The following is a 17,066-nucleotide window of genomic DNA, read 5'->3' as shown; positions in this document are numbered from 1 at the left end:
TCCATGAGGGGCCACAGCTGGGATGCTGAACAGTGCCAGATACACAGTAAAACAGCTCACAAGCACCTACATTAAAATAAGGGAAAACAGGAAAAAACTCCAGTAGGAAACGTGTTTAAAAAAAAACAAAACAAAAAAAACCTGACAGGGACAGTACTTGGTCCTGCTCGTGGACTCAATGACCTTTCAAGGTCCCTTCCAGTTCTATGAGATAGGTATATCTCCATATATATATATATCCTGGGTTGGGTGATTATGTAAAATCCTATTCAGCACCTTAAAAAAGGACAGGTTGGAGATATACCTATATATAACCTGTCCTTTTTTAAGGTGCTGAATAGGATTTTACATTACTACATAACCACCCAATCCAGGAAACTACTTGAGCTTGCTGCCTCCTCGAGGGACCACCAGCAAGACACCCTAAATCCCAGGCAGCAATCCGAGAAGGACTGAGGCTGATCCTATGGGAGGAACCTTTGCATGTACTTTTTTTTTTTTTAAACAAAACAAAAAAAATCTTCTATTTAAGTTATAATTTATTATTATACTATACTAGTTTCCATGCTGGGTGCCCCACAGCAGCAGCTATTGTAGGTTGATGTGAGATAGAAGCCTTTCTGACTGAGGTCAAAATCTCCCTCCTACCCTCAGCCCAAACTGTCCATTTGCCGCCACGCCTCCCCCCTCCCCCCCAACCCATTCACTGTTCCAAAATGGTGGCTACTGAAGCCAGGTAATTGGCCTCCAATCTCAAGTTAAAGCCCCAACTACCTAACATTTTTGGGCCCCCACCCATATACATATTTTCTTTTCTCTTCCCTCAGATGTCCGACCCAATACCACCCCACCCCGCTCCAAACCCCATTTGCCACCTCAAAATGGCAGCCAGCAGCATGGCACTTCTACAGTCTCTCCTTCACCCCATCCCACAGCAGATTCAAATAAGGAAAACATTATTTTGTGAAAAATGCAGAAGTTTATTGAAACACTGATTACAAGGAAAGAAGCACTCTCTTTTCGTAAGATAGACATCAAAAGTGCATGCCCAAAACTATAAAGAGTACAACTCCCCTGTAAAAGCCCAGTAATATGCATTCTTACAGATTGGTAACTGTGAATGCTTCAAACAATCATTGCAGAACCCTTTCTATTTTACTCTGTACTTTCAACATGTCTTCAGGTAAGAAAGCAAAATCTAAAGCTAAGAAACTGTTCAATTTTTGTTCAGAGACTAAGGAATAGCTGCATAGCCTTCCCCAATGGTATAGTTTGCAACTCCTTTCCACTCCAGCAACACTTCTAAGGGGACCATCTTAGTGAATAACTTCACAGTGTATCTCCCTGGTCTGCCCTTTCCCTTTTTGAATATGATCAGTCTCTGCATCCTAGTCACCTGCCTCAGTGCAATATCATCCAGAGTCAGCCTTCTGGTGATGTAGAGGGAATTATTATGCAGTTTGTTTATTATGCAGATTCTCCCTGCTAACCCCTCCAACATCAAATAAGCACCTCTAAGGCATAGCAAAACTGCAAAGCAAGAACAAGAACACAATTCCCAATCCCAACCTCCTTTCCCCTCCCTGCACCCTTACCCTCAATCCTCCAAGGCACAACAGCAAAGCCACACAGCATACAATTGTTTTATTAAAGCTAACGTTAAAAAAATTATATAATACATAGGTTGAAAAAAGTGTCTGTACATCTGGATATACAGTAGAGTCGCATATTACGCGAGGGTTAGGTTATGAAGTCAGCGCGTAAGGCGAAAATCGCTTATAGTCAAACACTCATTGAGTGGAATGCCGAGCAGAATAGTCCGCACTACAGGTACTGTATTTAAACTGTTATTTTTCTCTTTTTTTTTGTTTTTGTTTTGATGAGCATGTATAGTTAAAATCGGGTAAATTAAATGCACCTATGATGCGACTCCACTGTAGTGCCTAGATTATTCACACATACAAAGTTTATTTTTAAAGTCATAAGATAAATATATTACATAATCAGCAATAACCCAAAATTAGGTGAATGAATTAAAGAATACAGTTTAGATATTTAGCATCCATGCATTCAGGTACATTACTGATGAAAAAAGTTATACAGAGAGTTGGTGGCGGAAAGCAAAATATAGCAATGAGTGAAGATTGTCCCTCAGTAACTGAGAATTTAGGGGGAAAAAAATGTCTCCATTTAGAGAAAAAAACAACAACAGTCCATCAGGAAAGTATTTGAGTTACTTTCCCAGCTGCACTTCTGCTCATCCCTCCTGGTATTGCCAATGTCCGGTGATGTGCTCTAGTAGATGTCCCTTGACCACCTGATGGCGTCCGACACCATGAGTTGCCGCATCAGCCGAGCATAGCATTGATTGACTCCACATTCTATCAGCACTCGCTCATTACCGGGATCCCATGCACCCAGGTCTCCAACAATCAGCACATGAATTTGGACCTCGTAGCCCCTAGCTCTCACGCTGTCAGCCAGAGGGGCAAATTTTTCCAGCTTTTGAGATTGGGAGTCGTGGAAAGCTGGGTTCCTGTTTTCAAAAGGTACTGTGACGTCCACCATGATGTTTTTCTTCCAGTACCCATTGGTTATGATGATCGTAGTTGGCTGTCGGTTCAGAGTACGGTGGAGTTCACGGTGACCTTCCCTATGGACGTGGGGTAGTGTCTGGTTGGCATAGCCGCACTTCCTGCGTCTCTTGTCCTGATTCCTGTGGCGGATGGCTCCATTCAGTGGGACACAATTGAGCCAGGCCCGGTGGATGAACCTCCAGTCGGCAAATCAGGTAAAGCAGCCCCCGGGGAGGAAGTGGTTGCTGGTGTCCCATCTGCATGTCACCTCAAAGGCCTTGCCCTGGTCTGGCTTCTGTTTCAGTTTTTCCACGTATTGGCAGCAGATGGCATCCTTCAGGGTCCTCTCCAGCATGATTCTAGCTCTCGGAGTGATGATGGTGCGCTCTGTGTTTTCACCACTGGCACCAGGACTCCCAGCTCCCAATGCACACACTGCTTACTATCTCAGAGGTTCCCCCAAGACTTGGAAGAATCTCAGAGAGGTAAAACCAGAAATGCATGAAAATGCTATCACAGCCTCTCTAGAATATGAATAATACTCCCTTCTCATTTTTTAATACCCCAAAGCTACAGCACCTGCACTGGCCAGACCCTCAAAGACGAGGCCCTTGTCAATGGCTCAGTGGCTGGCAAACCTGAGGGGAAGAAAACTGAAAATTTGTGACGAAATCTTCATAGATATCATTAGAGAGTCTCCATTCCCCCTCCCAACCCCACCCTCACCCCCCCCCCCAAAAAAGAGAGAAGAGAAAAGAGATGAAGAAAAGAGAGAGGGGAGGGATAGCTCAGTGGTTTGAGCATTGGCCTGCTAAACCCAGGGTTGTGAGTTCAATCCTTGAGGAGGCCACTTAGGGATCTGAGGCAAAAATTGGTCCTGCTAGTGAAGGCAGGGGGCTGGACTCGACCTTTCGAGGTCCCTTCCAGTGCTAGGAGATTGGTATATCTCCAATTATTACTTTATTACTATTACTTACTTAGGCAGTATCTGAGGCCAGAGAGTGAATCTGACAAGGAGCTCTCCAGGCAGCGGCAATGGACAGCATGGCAGTTGCACTGCCATGGCTAAAGTCAGTATGGAAAAAGACAGGGAGATGGCAGAGGCAACTCCTGGAGAAGACAGGAAGTCAAAAGGCCCCATTACAGCACGTTACTATTAGGGCAGCAGGCAATACAATACTGCAAACCAGCATCTAGCTAAGTTATGTAGGCCACAGACAACACTGGCTACTGGGAACAACTCCTCCTCACTGTAGTCCCACAGAACTGCTCCCAGAAGCCATTCCCCTCCCGGACGCCAGCTCAAGGCACAGAGAACAGGGCACCTGGCACCCCCTTTCTTGAGCTCTCTATCACCCCAGATAACTTTTGAGCCTTGGCACTCCACTTCAGAAGTTGCAGAGCCTAGCTGTTACTCGGCTGTGACTTTAAGTGCCCCTGCTCCTTGTATTGTTCCCTGCACTGAACTGCTGCACTTTACTGTTTTGTTTCACTGCTGATTTAATGAAAAAGGTTATTTGTCATTAGATAATTGTTAAGTAATACATTTATTAAACAACCCGACAAATGACATTTTAAAGAAATCAACAGTTCATTTTACACAGCAAATAATTACATTTGCACTAATTCATCAGGGTTTGCAATCACATGCAAACACACAAGGTGCAATAGGAACTGCCACAACACTGCATTTTCAACACCCATAAAACAATACAATTCAGCTTTGCAATGTCAGGCCTGAGGTTCAAAATAAGAGCAATCCCTGACAATATCACCCTCGCTATTTGCATTTTGTCGTGGACACTTTGCTGGCTTCTCAAGTGGCTGAGCAAATCTCTGCATCACCGCCTCCCACCCATTGATAATGTTTTCTCCCTGACACTGACAAATATTGTGGAAAATACAACATTTGGGAATTTTTCTGCTGCTTCTAGTCTATTCCACAAACAAAGCCATATCCCTTTCCAACAGCCAGATGCATTCTCAACTGTCTTTCTGCAACTATTGAGACAGTAGTTAACAGTTCCTATCTTCTAAGCAGCCAATTCAAAATGAGCTGGACAAACTAGAGAAATGGTCTGAAGTAAACAGAATGAAATTAAATAAAGACTAATGCAAAGTATTCCACTTAGGAAGAAACAATCAATTGTACAAGTACAAAATGGGAAATGACTGCCTAAGAAGGAGTACTGCGGACAGGGATATAGGTGTTATAGTGGATCACAAGCTAAATGAGTCAACCGTGTAATCCTGTTGTAAAAGCAGCAAATATTATTCTGGGATGCATTAGCAAGAATGTTGTAAGCAAGATGTGAGAAGTAATTATTCCACTCTACGTCACGCTAAGGCATCAGCTGGAGTATCGTGTCCAGTTCTGGGTGTCACATTTCAGAAAAGATGGGGACAAACGGGAGAAAGTCCAGAAGAAAGCAACAAAAATTATTAAGTCTAGAAAACAATAATCTGAGAAGAGATTGAAAAAACTGGGTTTGTTAGTCTGCAGAAGAGAAGACTGAGGGGAGACACGATGCCAGTTTTCAAGTACATAAATGGTTGTTACAAGGAGGAGTGTGAAGAAATCTTGATCTCTAAGGACAGGACAAGAAGCAATGAGCTGAAATTGCAGCAAGGGAGATTTAGGTTGAACATTAGGAAAAACATCCTAATTGTCAGGGCAATTAAGCAGTGGAACAAATTGCCTAGAGAGGTTGTGGAATCTCTGTCATTGGAGGCTTTTAAGAATGGATTAGACAAATACATCAGGAATAGTCTAGTTATTATGTACTCCTACCTTGGGTGCAGGGGACTGGACTGGAGGATCTCGAGGTCCCTTGCAGTCCTATGCTTCTATGAATGGCTTTACTAACCAGGGAAACAGAGGGTGAGCCAGGTCTCCCAGGATAAAACTGGAGGAAATGTCCACACTATTCCCAGGGCCAAGGAGTCTTATTTCTATTAATTTAAATACACACAAATTTCAAAAGATCTTAACACTGTGAACTCTTCCAGACCACCCTGAAGTTATGTCTATAAACTTGCAATGGCAGTCAACAAGCCCTCGGAGCACCATGGAGAAATACCCCTTTCTATTTATGAATTTTGAGCCATGACTTGGGGAGAGGAAGAGGAGGCAAAGAGGCACATGGGCCCATCAGCTGTCCCAATACAATCTGAGAATCATATGAGTACAAAAATCAATAACCTCCTGAGCATTATATCAAGCTTTATAACCCAGGGGAGCACTATCTTTTCCATGGCATCACACAGCTGCCTGACAATGGCCCCAATGGGTATGAAGCTTGTCCACATTACGGATCACTGCAAGTTGGTACACTGCTGCTGTAGCTGCAGGGTCAAGTCAGCACATATCTCCAAAAAGGTTGGCATCCCCATCCAGAAATTCTTTCACCAATGCTGGTCATTCCAGGTATGCAGAACAATCATTTCCCACCAATCCATGCTGGTTTTCCAAGCCCAGAAGTAGTGCCGCTTGCTGTAAAGCTGCTCCAGGAACTGGTCCTCTACTCAGTTGCTCAGTGTCTTCCTTGTTCACTTCCTTGTTCTGCCACCACTGGAGATCCTCCTGCTGCTGGAGGAGCTGCTGCCACATTGTCTGCTTGATGGTGTGTCAGGCAAAATCAAAACTGAATTCATCCAGCTTTGAGTGTTAAAATACAGCCCAAACAGGCTATGCGTATATCAAGGTTGCCAGCATACTGGCGCCAAGCATTTTTGGGCCCAAGCTGCCCCACAGCAATTCAAAAATGGTGCTACCAACCCTTAAAAATGGCAAGGGCAGAGACAAATGAATCACAGGATTTTTAAAAAATAATCAGAACCAGCCCTGCTATGCATCCCACAAAACACAGTGAGAAAAATCCCAGAAGGCACACTGCTCAACAGCAAAGCACAGGAGCACCTTTACAGAGTGCCATACACACAGTTCGCAGCAAATCACTGCCAAGTGTACACAGTGATGCTTGTTGACAGAGGTTACAGTGCCTTGGGTGCAAGCTATTACTGCAGCTTCTGTAACATGTGTTACCTGACAGCAAAAAGCTATGAATTAAACTCCTCATGCAGACAAGCCCTTAAAATGTGGTTTGGGAAAGAATGTCATGGTCATAAGCATATCACATCTGATATGGAAATTATAAGCATTCATTAGTAAATTACATCAAATAGCTGTAGAATGTGAGATATCTGTTCACAATGAGAAGCAAGAATAGCAATCATGACAGACAAGATAATCTGAAAAGTCGGCGGTGGAATTAATTGGAAAAATAGTCATCCAGAATCTCCACTGCTGCTCTCCTGCTGGACAGAAGCAGAATTTCTGGAGCTTTCCTCTGATGTCACATTTTTCAATCCTCTACTGCTATTACAGGAAAGAGGAACCCACCTAATATGATTGGTGGACAGATTCGTAAAATAGTAGTCAGACTGGTTCACCCATGAAACTAGTGACAACAGTTGAAACTAGTATAATTCAGTGGTATACACACAAGTAGACTTAATTGCATATAAACAAACCATTATTTGAAAGAAAATTTCTAACCAAATTCACATCTCAAATATTGAGAAAAGTCAGTCTGAATACAAAAAATATTAACTTACCAGCTTAATTGCCACATATTCATTTGTGTACAAATTTTTTCCTTAAAGAAAGACAAAAACAAGAATGTCAGACTCTGCCAGGAGTTGCTTTTAAAAAGACACAGCATTGAAAGAACTCCCTTTTGCCAAAAACTACATCCACATTAAACATTAATGAGGCTCTACTATGCCTATTTGGTTCAGCAACTAAACACACTACTTGCCAAAGAGCTTATTGACAAAGTAACACTCAGGCTTGTGACCAGCTTAAATAGCACCCTATGTTGTGTTTTCATTGCACTGAAGTAACACATGACCTTAACACATGACCAAAGAATGAATGGCAATTTACCCAACAGGTTGACAAAAGGGTGATTTCAACAATTAAATTGAAATATTCTTTTAATTTAATACATAATTGATTTTAAAGTGTATTTTATGAAAGATAAATTCGCAGTGTCAATATTGGCAGACCCCAAGTAAAGCAGAAACAGCTATAAAACTTACTCATTAACACAACTAACAAGATTTGCTACTGTTTACTTTGAATCCAAAATTCCAGGCCGATCTCTGTTAAATACATGACTGAGTAGATACCATCACAGAAAGAAAGAAAAAAACAATGTTTTCAACACAGTAAGAAAATATTTATACAGAAAATTAATGAAACAAGCTGTCTGAAGAACACATCAGTGTTATGCACGCCTAGATTAAGGAAATCAAATGCTGTTATAATTTTAAATCAGATTTAAGCATTTGATTACAATTTAATATGGATTTTTTTTCAAATAAGAAAACTGCATTGATTTTTCTTTCCTGTGCAACCTACAAACAAATTAAACAAACAACATGCACTGTTCGAACAGAAAGCTCAAAAAGAAGTTAGCTGCAAGAAAGGGTACATTTGTGCTCTACCAACTCCTATTTTCAGTGATTTGTAACTCAGTGGAGGTTTAGATTTTTTTTTAAAGCTAGTTTCCTCTTGCTATTTCTTTAAAAATATATTTAACTAAGCTGCTAAACTTTAGTGGCATAGATTTAAAGAAGTGAATTTAATGGTTTTAATACTGTATTATCAAGAGAATGCATTTCACAGAGAACATGCCCTGAAGAGCATCAAAAGCTGGAAATTTTGCTGAGACACAATATGGGTCACCGACCAATTGTACAGAAAGCACTACAGAATTCCAAGGCTATTCTGTGGCCCAAAGTGACCTTGTTAGTTAGCACCAGTTCGTAACATCTTTGTTACTACTTGGGAAAGGAAAGTTAGAAACTGAACAGACAGGAGGAAAGTAAAAACACTGAGAGGGAGTGAAGAGGTGGTGAGAGAAAAAAAGTCTGAAAAATTGGTATTAAAGTGGAACAGTGGGGTGCATTTGATTACTGTTTATTTCACAGAAAAACATGCTTGAAGAAAAAGTCCACAGCCATGATACTGAGACAGTTAAATTTACTAGTACAAATAATTTCAGATTTGGGGTTTGTTTTAAAAGATGAATATCGGCCAATTGCATGAGGTAAACTAACAACGGTTGCAGTTTTGTCATGAAAAATTTTAACAGAGTTAAGATAAGAGGATAAAAGTTCATTAGCACCTAAAACAACCTTTTGCCAATATTTTAGGGAGGAGTTTGATATTTTAAAAATACCATCAATTTGAAAAATCGCATTTCAAATCAGGAAAATTTTGTATTAACTATTAATACAACAAACCTGGATGGTTATTATGGCAAAAAGACCACAAAATTATTTCATTTTTTTCAGTTTTCCTTCATATACAAAATGCTGTAAGATGCACATTTTCACTATTTTGCTGACTGTCAGTACTGAATTTTTTAATTCTCCACTAAAAATGTTGTGACAACTAATTATAGAGTTATATATATTTATCAGAAAATTGACTCAAATTAAATTGAAAAATTAAACTCAATTGTGTCATTATAAAATATATTGAACTTATAAAAGGCATCAGATTTGACAACTCTGCAGAGTTAATTCCTCTCTTTAGGCACACGATGTACCACTGGCAGCAGCAACATAAGTTCTCCCTCATAGCATCATGGAGGCATGGTTGAGTTGAAAACAATAGGAACCGCAAATTAAGTCCTATTAAGAAAAATAAGACTGTATAGTTTGTTGCAACTTGAACACAGTGTCTAGTGCTTACAAAGGCTAAAAGCCCCAGCTCCCAAAAGTCAGTAAGATTCTGAATTTTGCTGGTGGACCATGTGCCTGTAAGAGGAGAGGAGACCTGAAGTCTTTGTGGACTGATATTTCCCTCTTGGTAACCTCTACTCCCCACACCAATCAGGAGGGGAGGAGAGAAGATTACAAAGTGTGCAGAAACCCAAGGGAATCTACCCCACATTATGGGTTATATGATGGGAGCCCTGTCATCACACACTAGAATCAGTTAAATGCCTGGTATGTGAGAGCAGGGGAGTGGGCACACTGCCCAGGGTTAAATTAACCCAGTTGTGGCCTACCACATAAATGCATCCAGTGTGTCTGTTCATACACTTGCATGTCCTGATCAATTTACCATGCCACTAACCACTATAAGCCACCATAAAGATATGGCAACATCTTTTTTCTCCAGCATAGACAGACCACAATAGCTTCCAAGTTGTTGCTAAGCTCAGGGGTTCTCAAACTGGGGGCCATGACCCCTTAAGGGGTCGTGAGGTTATTACATGGGAGGGTCACAAGCTGTCAGCCTCCACCCCCAAACCCTGCTTCACCTCCAGCATTTATAATAGTGTTAAATATATATTTTTTAAAAAGGTTATTTTAATTAACGGGGGGGATCGCACTCAAAGGCTTGCTGTGTAAAAAAGGTCACCAATACACAAGTTTGAGAACCACTGTCTATCTAATAATCTCCCATTTATCTCAGGTCTTAACTTTGTTGCTCTACATTGAGGCCTTGGCTACACTTGTGAGTTACAGCACAGTAATGCCGCCCACATCATTGTGCCTCACTCCCCGTTCCACACTAGCAAGGCACGTACAGCACTGTGTCTCCGCGGCGACAGCGCTGCTGGTATTCCACCTCCCCGAGAGGAATAAAGTTTATTGTGCTGCCGCTGCTGCGCTGCAGCCCCAGTGTGGCTGCCCAATGCACTCTGATTGGCCTCCAGAAGTATTTGGCAGTATCCCACAATGCCTGTTCTAGTCACTCTGGTCATTAGTTTGAACTCTACTGTCCTGGCCTCAGGTGACCAACCATCAGACCCGCCCTTTATATTCCCCAGGAATTTTAAAAATCCCCTTCCTGTTTGCTCAGCCAGGCATGGAGTGCTATTAGCAAATCTCTCCAGGTGACCATGTCTCCACACGCCAAGCAATCCCCAGTATGGACAATGGCGAGTTGCTGGACCTCATCAGTGTTTGGGGGGGGGGAAGCTGTCCAGTCTCAGCTGTGCTCCAGCCGTAGGAATTATGATACCTTCGGGCAGATATCAAGGGACATGATGGAAAGGGGCAATGACCGGGACGCACTGCAGTGCAGGATTAAAGTGAAGGAGCTGCGGAGTGCCTACTGCAAAGCCCACAAGGCAAATGGCTGCTCTGGTGTCCCTCCGCGACCGGCCGATTCTACAAAGAACTGGACGTGATACTTGGGGGTGACCCCACCTCCACTCCGAGCACCACCATGGACACTTCAGAGCATGAGGAGGAGGAGGAGGAGGAAAGCAGGAGTGAGGGTGCTGGGGTGGGGTGAGACACCCCGGAACCCCTGGAGGCATGCAGCCAGGAGCTCTTCTTGAGCCAGGTAGCCAGTTGCAGTGGCCGGTGCTTGGTGGAGGACAAACAGAAGAGCAGGTTCCTGGTAAGTGGCTTTTTTTTCGGGAAGGAATTTTTTCATTGCAGGCTCTTTCAGAGAGGAGACTTAGGGCTGCATGCATGCCTAAATGCAGAATAGTGCACTGATGTGGTCTATCACATCACAGTAATCGGTCTCAGTAATCTCTTCGAAAGTCTCATTCAGAATGTGGGCAATGCGCTTGTGCAGGTTTCTTGGGAGAGCCACCGTGGTCCTTGTCTCAGTCAGGCTAACGTGTCCGCGCCACTGTGCCATTGCTGCACACAGGCAAGCTGCATACGGGCCAGGGCGGAAACTGCATTGCAGCAGAAGACTCTCCCTTGCTTCCCAGGTCACCCTCAGCAGTGAGATATCTTCCAGGACGAACTCCTGTGGAAAATGTTGGGACATTGTTCAATATAAGTGTCCCCTGCAGCTGTTGGCTCTCCCCAAGGCACAGAAACCCAGAGGACAGTACAGCCATGAAACAATCAGTCCCCCTTACTCACCATTTTGGGGCTTCTGTGCGTTATGAGCACTCTCTTTGGGATGGGAAAATTATGCTATTGTGTTGACTGTGTGTGCCCTCCTTAAGTGCGGGGGAATCATTACTCTGTCTGGTATAAACAATGCTGCCTCTGTTATGTGTTGCATTTTGCCTTTATAGATGCAACCTTGAGATCTCAGACGTCCGTGTTATCACCAGCTGAGAGACTGCAAAGACTCAGGAAGAGGCCACGAAAAAGCAAAGACGACATACTGCAAGAAGTGATGCAGCAATCTCTTAAAGAGAATCAAAAAGCGCAGGAGTAGAGGGAGAGCGAAAGCAGGATCCGCCAGGAAAACGCAGCACACCGGTGGCAAAGCACGGAGCATCGGCAGCAAAGCATGAATCAGCTGATAAGCATCATGGAGAGCCAAGCGGAGTCTACCCAGGTGCTTGTAGCCATGCAGGTGGAGCACAACACCTGTATCTTCACCACCCAGTCCTGAAAACTACGACCCTTACCCTCTGCACTCAACCCCCATCACTATGCAGTATAGCCATCCTGAAGTGCAGCACTCATTACACAGCACTCCAGACAGGACATATACAAATCTGTGATTGTACCGTTCCCCACCCCACCCCCTTGCCCTTTCTGATTCCCAAGCAGTTGTGTTTCTTTTCAATAAATGAATTTCCTTTTCAATAAATGGATTTTTTGACTTTGAAAACATTCATTATTACATAAAGTAAAAGATGCCTTAGCCCAGGAAAGAAACAGGCACTGAAAGTCAGCTTAGCAAACACCGATTCCTACTAACATTGGAACCACTGCACTTCACTCCTGTGCAAGGCACCAGACATTACTGCTGGTTTTCAGCCTCAAATTGCTCCCTCAAGGCATCCCTAATCCTTGCAGCCCCATGCTGGTCCCCTCTAATAGCCCTGCTCTCTGGCTGTGCAAATTCAGCCTCCAGGTGGTGAACTTCGGAGGTCCATGCCTGAGTGAAGCTTTCACCCTTCCCTTCACAAATACTATGGAGGGTACAGCATGCGGATATAACCGCAGGGATGCTGTGTTAGGCCAAGTCCAGCTTCCCATACAGCAATCGCCAGCGGCCCGTTAAACAGCCAAAAGCACATCCCACAGTCATTCAGCTCAGCCTGTAATTGAACTGTTCCCTTGCTGCTGTCAAGGCTCCCTGTGTAGGGTTTCATGAGCCACAGCATTAACAGGTAAGCATGGTCTCCAAGGATCACAATGGGCATTTCAACTTCCCCTACTGTGATCTTCCGCTCTGGGAAAAAAGTCCCAGCCTGCAGCTTCCTGAACAGGGCAGTCTTGTTCTGTCCTGAACAATGCGTGCATCATGCACCTTTCCAGGCCAGCCTGCGTTAATGTCAATGAAACGCCCACGGTGATCCATAAGTGCCTGGAGAACCATAGAGAAATACCCCTTCCGATTAACATACTTGGATGCCAGATGGGGTGGTGCCAGAATAGGAATGTGTGTCCCATCTATCACCCCTCCACAGTTAGGGAAACCCATTTGTGCAAAGCCATCCACAATGTCCTGCACGTTACCCAGAGTCACGGTTTTTCTGAGCAGGATGCGATTAATGGCCTTGCAAACTTGCATCAACACGATTCCAGTGGTCAACTTTCCCACTCCAAACTAGTTCACGACCGATCAGTAGCTGTCTGGAATTGCCAGCTTCCAGATTGCAATAGCCACCCGCTTCTTCACCGGCAGGGCAGCTCTCAATCTCATGTCCTTGCGCCGCACGGTGGAGGCGAGCTCCTCACACGGTCCCATGAAGGTGGCTTTACTCATCCGAAAGTTCTGCAGCCACTGCTAGTCATCCCAGACTTGCATGACGATGTGATCCCACCACTTAGTGCTTGTTTCCCGAGCCCAAAAGCGGCGTTCCACAGTGCTGAGCATGTCTGTCAATGCCACAAGCAATTTCGTGTCAAATGCATTACGCGACTCGATATCATCGGACTCCTCACTGTCACTTTGGATCTTAAGAAATAGCTCGACTGTCAAACATGATATACTGGCGAGACTCATCAGCATACTCCTCAGCAGTTCAGGCTCCATTTCCCGCAGACCGAAACGGAACACAGATCGCACTGCACAGAAACCGTTGAAAGATGGCGCCAAATGTGGACAGAAACACAGGGATTGCTGGGATGAGAAGTGATGCATCACGGGGCGTTGGGACAGGACCCGGAATGCCCTGCACACACTCCTCCTTCCCACAACCCACGGCGGCAGAATGGGAAGAGGTGTTCTGTGGGATAGCTGCCCATAAGGTATCACTCCCAGTGCCGCTGCAAGTGCCACAAATGTGGCCACAACAGTGCGCTGTCAGTGTGGACAGACTGCAGCGCTTTCCCTACTCAGCTGTATGAAGGCAGGTTTAACTCACAGTGCTGTACATCTGCAAGTGCAGTCATGGTCAAAGACTCCAATCCTGTAAAGATATATGTATGTGCCTCAACTTTACGACTTGTAAGTAATTTCACTGAGATGCATAACATTAAGCCCATGCATAAGTCTTTGTAGGATGGGGGCCTAAATTATTTGTCACCACATTCACACATGCAATATTCTAAGTGTCAAATAATCATAGGCTTTTGTTTTAAATTAAAACAGAGTCTATGACAAATCTAATTTTAATCATAACTTTTAATGTGAATGACCTACAAATTTAAATGATTTTATACAGTACATTCTGATAAGTACCGCTCACAGAGTGCAGCCGATGGTTTTTTTTAAGTTTCAATCTCACACTCATCTATGTCTAAAATCAGCAGATTATCCACTGCTAACTTTGCATGTTATGCACACTTGCAAGTTGAACTGTTGAGATAGAAGTTGACTTCTCTATTACCTTCAGCTGCTTTCACACTTAGGAAATCCCAATCACCACAAGCAGCAAAGTAAAAACTTACAAGTACTGAGTCTATTTCTCCCTGCTTCCATTTCTACTTACTAGGAAAACCAAAACCTTGTAAAAATATATCAAAACAGATACACAATAATAAATATACTTTTACATGACAGATAACAGGTTCCTACAGGCTATGTCAAATTTCACAGAACTTATTTTTCATTTCTGTGTTTATCAAAAAAGGAAAAGAGACCAGACAAAAATAAGTTCTGTTATGAAATGTCTGGAAAAAAAAATAAACTTCCTGAATTTCTTATAGTTGTCTTAATAAATGGTATTTAAGAGAGTTAATACACTGGTTCAATTTAGTTCATACTATGTATGAAATCCATTGAAAAAAATCTAGCAAAAAGAGAAGTTAAGGATAGAGTTATAGCCTAAATTCTGAACTTCATAGGTGTGAGGACAAATTTAGACCCTCAGTATTATTTTATCTGTTTTATTACAGCCACAAATGATTAGAACGCAACTAAACACATAGTGTTTCCTGCTGAGAGTGCAAAAGAGGAAGGGGGAAAAAAACAGTAACATATCTGAATTGTAGTTAAGTCACTGGATAATCTAGAAGTGCATACAGTATACCAAAAGTTTATAAGCTCTTAGTATGAATAAACATATTGGAAAATGAAAACATTGAGAAAAATGCACTCTTGGACTTAAACCAGAATAACGTGCTTTACAAGGGTTGGATATTGTTACAGAAGCTATCCTCCTCATGACAAAAAAGTTAAACTGTGGTCCCCTGTTCTGCCCTGCAGTGATTATTCATAGATTGTCTGTATTCCATGGTACTCTTCAGAAAATAAGTTGGCCTGAACAGCAACCTATCTCAAAACAGATGCAAGTGTCAAACAGAGTGCATGCTTGTGTCACGGCTGAGCACAAAATGGTTGTTTTTTTAACAATAGTATTGCGCTAACTGCATAGTCAAACTCAATCTGAGATACCTAGAACACAAAGGCTACTGTACAAAACTGAACTATTTTACTTAGCTAGATTTTAAAAATTAATACCCAACAGTGTACCTAAGGCAAATAAAATAACTTTTAAACACTGCAACCTTTATAATGTTCAACTCAACCATTTAATAAGTGCTTAAATATACAAGATGTCCATTGTACATAAGCGTAGATCTCTGTTTATTCTTCCCTTGGGTCAGAAAGTTGCGAATTTAACTTAGTCTGAAACAAAAGCGTTCACACGCTCACCATAGTAATACTGTAGACAAAGAGAGAGAGAGAACGTGTGCGCGCACACACATTAAAGCCTAGGTAATTCTGTAAGAAAAAATATTTCATAAGGTGTGATGAGATGTTATCTCTGCAACACAAAAAATCTGAGTAATAGGAAAAATAGTATATATGGAAGGTAAACATATTGTGAATGTCTAGTTTGCATGTACATCTTGAATTAGATAGAGTGGAATAAGGAATACCAGTCTTACCTAATCGTAGTTCTCCAAAATTACCACATCCAATTTTTTTGCCAACTCTAAAGTTAGGTCCAACCATTAACACTCCAGAGTTCGAAGAGCCAGTGCCACGTGGATTGTGACCTGAACGCCCACTAGGCCGTGCCATTCTATCATCTGGTTTGTCCTTGTCTTTCTTTTTACCATCCATATCAAGTTTACGGTACTCCACTTTGAATTTTTTTTTTTTTTTTAAATTAAGACAAGCAAACTCAAACGGGATAATGTGAGAATGGAAACATCACTAGTTAAGTGCTCCAGCTGGTTAATCAGTCACTAAATTGTAGTTGGTAAGTAGTCAATGGCTGCATATTCATCCCATTCGCAAAATAGTTTTCCTTGGTAGTCTTTGAAGCAAAATATATACTCAGTGTGTATCCTACCAGCAGGATTTACAGAGATTCTGTAAATGAAAAAGAAAATTAAACAGAGTATACATATTTGGAACAAGGTATCTTCCTAGAGTGTCACATGATTAAAGTATAATAAATATAACTTTTTAATATACCCTTATTGCACAACATTACCACAGTGACTAATTTTTGTCCTCAGATTCATATACGCAACTCCCACTGATTTCAATGAGAGTTGTGCAGAAAAATCTGAAAGCAGAATTTTAATACAGATTGTTAATACATTACTTTTTGCAAAAACATATCCAGCCTGAACTATCTAGTGTACAAACTTGATACTGTAATTTAAAGAATGTCCATCAAATCTCAAAATCAGTTATCGCAGTTTTGAACGGGGAAGAAATTCACTTATTTCTCAAAAGTTATAAGCAACTGATATAGCACTTCAGGCAAACACCATATATACTCATTCTCTGAAGCTGATAAACTCATTCAATTTAAAAGGAAAAAAAGATTCAAAACTACAATTGTTTCTTTTCCTTTTTCTGAATGGTAAGACATCTTATTTTTTATGCTTAATGTAAAGCTTAACAAAAAGAGTGCCAAGTACTTTTAATATATTGTTCTCCATTATTTCTAGTATAGGCTACTTTGAAAATAAAACTTATTTCCTTACCAACTTTATCTTTTATTATTATTATTATTATTATTATTAAGGAATATTTTAGTCACCACACACTTTTTTGGTTCAATTCACTTCACTGCTTAGGCACTATTCAAACAAGAATTTTATCAAAAGGGATATTAAATGTTAGTG

The 17,066-nt window shown here is 41.9% G+C and overlaps 1 protein-coding gene across 24 annotated transcripts in view; it reads right to left on the bottom strand.

The window, feature by feature from the left end:
- The window catches only part of CSNK1G3 (casein kinase 1 gamma 3), a 158,982-nt gene that overhangs the window by 115,755 nt on the left and 26,161 nt on the right, over positions 1-17,066 (bottom strand). For 18 of the 24 annotated variants that reach the window (XR_005600224.1, XR_005600223.1, XR_005600225.1 and 15 more), the window contains exons 3-4: positions 15,870-16,299; positions 7,194-7,234 (exon numbers count right to left, since the gene is read on the bottom strand). Coding sequence is in view for 19 of the 24 variants with exons in the window: in XM_039543712.1 (XP_039399646.1) it covers positions 7,194-7,234; positions 15,870-16,047 (219 nt within the window). In the remaining 5 variants the exon portion in view is untranslated. Of the gene's footprint in view, positions 1-7,193; positions 7,235-15,869; positions 16,300-17,066 lie in introns of those variants that run through there. The other 6 variants (XM_039543722.1, XM_039543728.1, XM_039543721.1 and 3 more) reach the window with 2 other exon arrangements.

Source organism: Mauremys reevesii, linkage group 6 (genome assembly GCF_016161935.1).
Source record: "Mauremys reevesii isolate NIE-2019 linkage group 6, ASM1616193v1, whole genome shotgun sequence".
In the NCBI taxonomy this organism is placed as follows: Eukaryota; Metazoa; Chordata; order Testudines; family Geoemydidae; genus Mauremys; species Mauremys reevesii.
The sequence above is the reverse complement of the archived record's forward strand: the minus strand, read 5'-3'. Positions and strand labels throughout refer to the sequence as shown.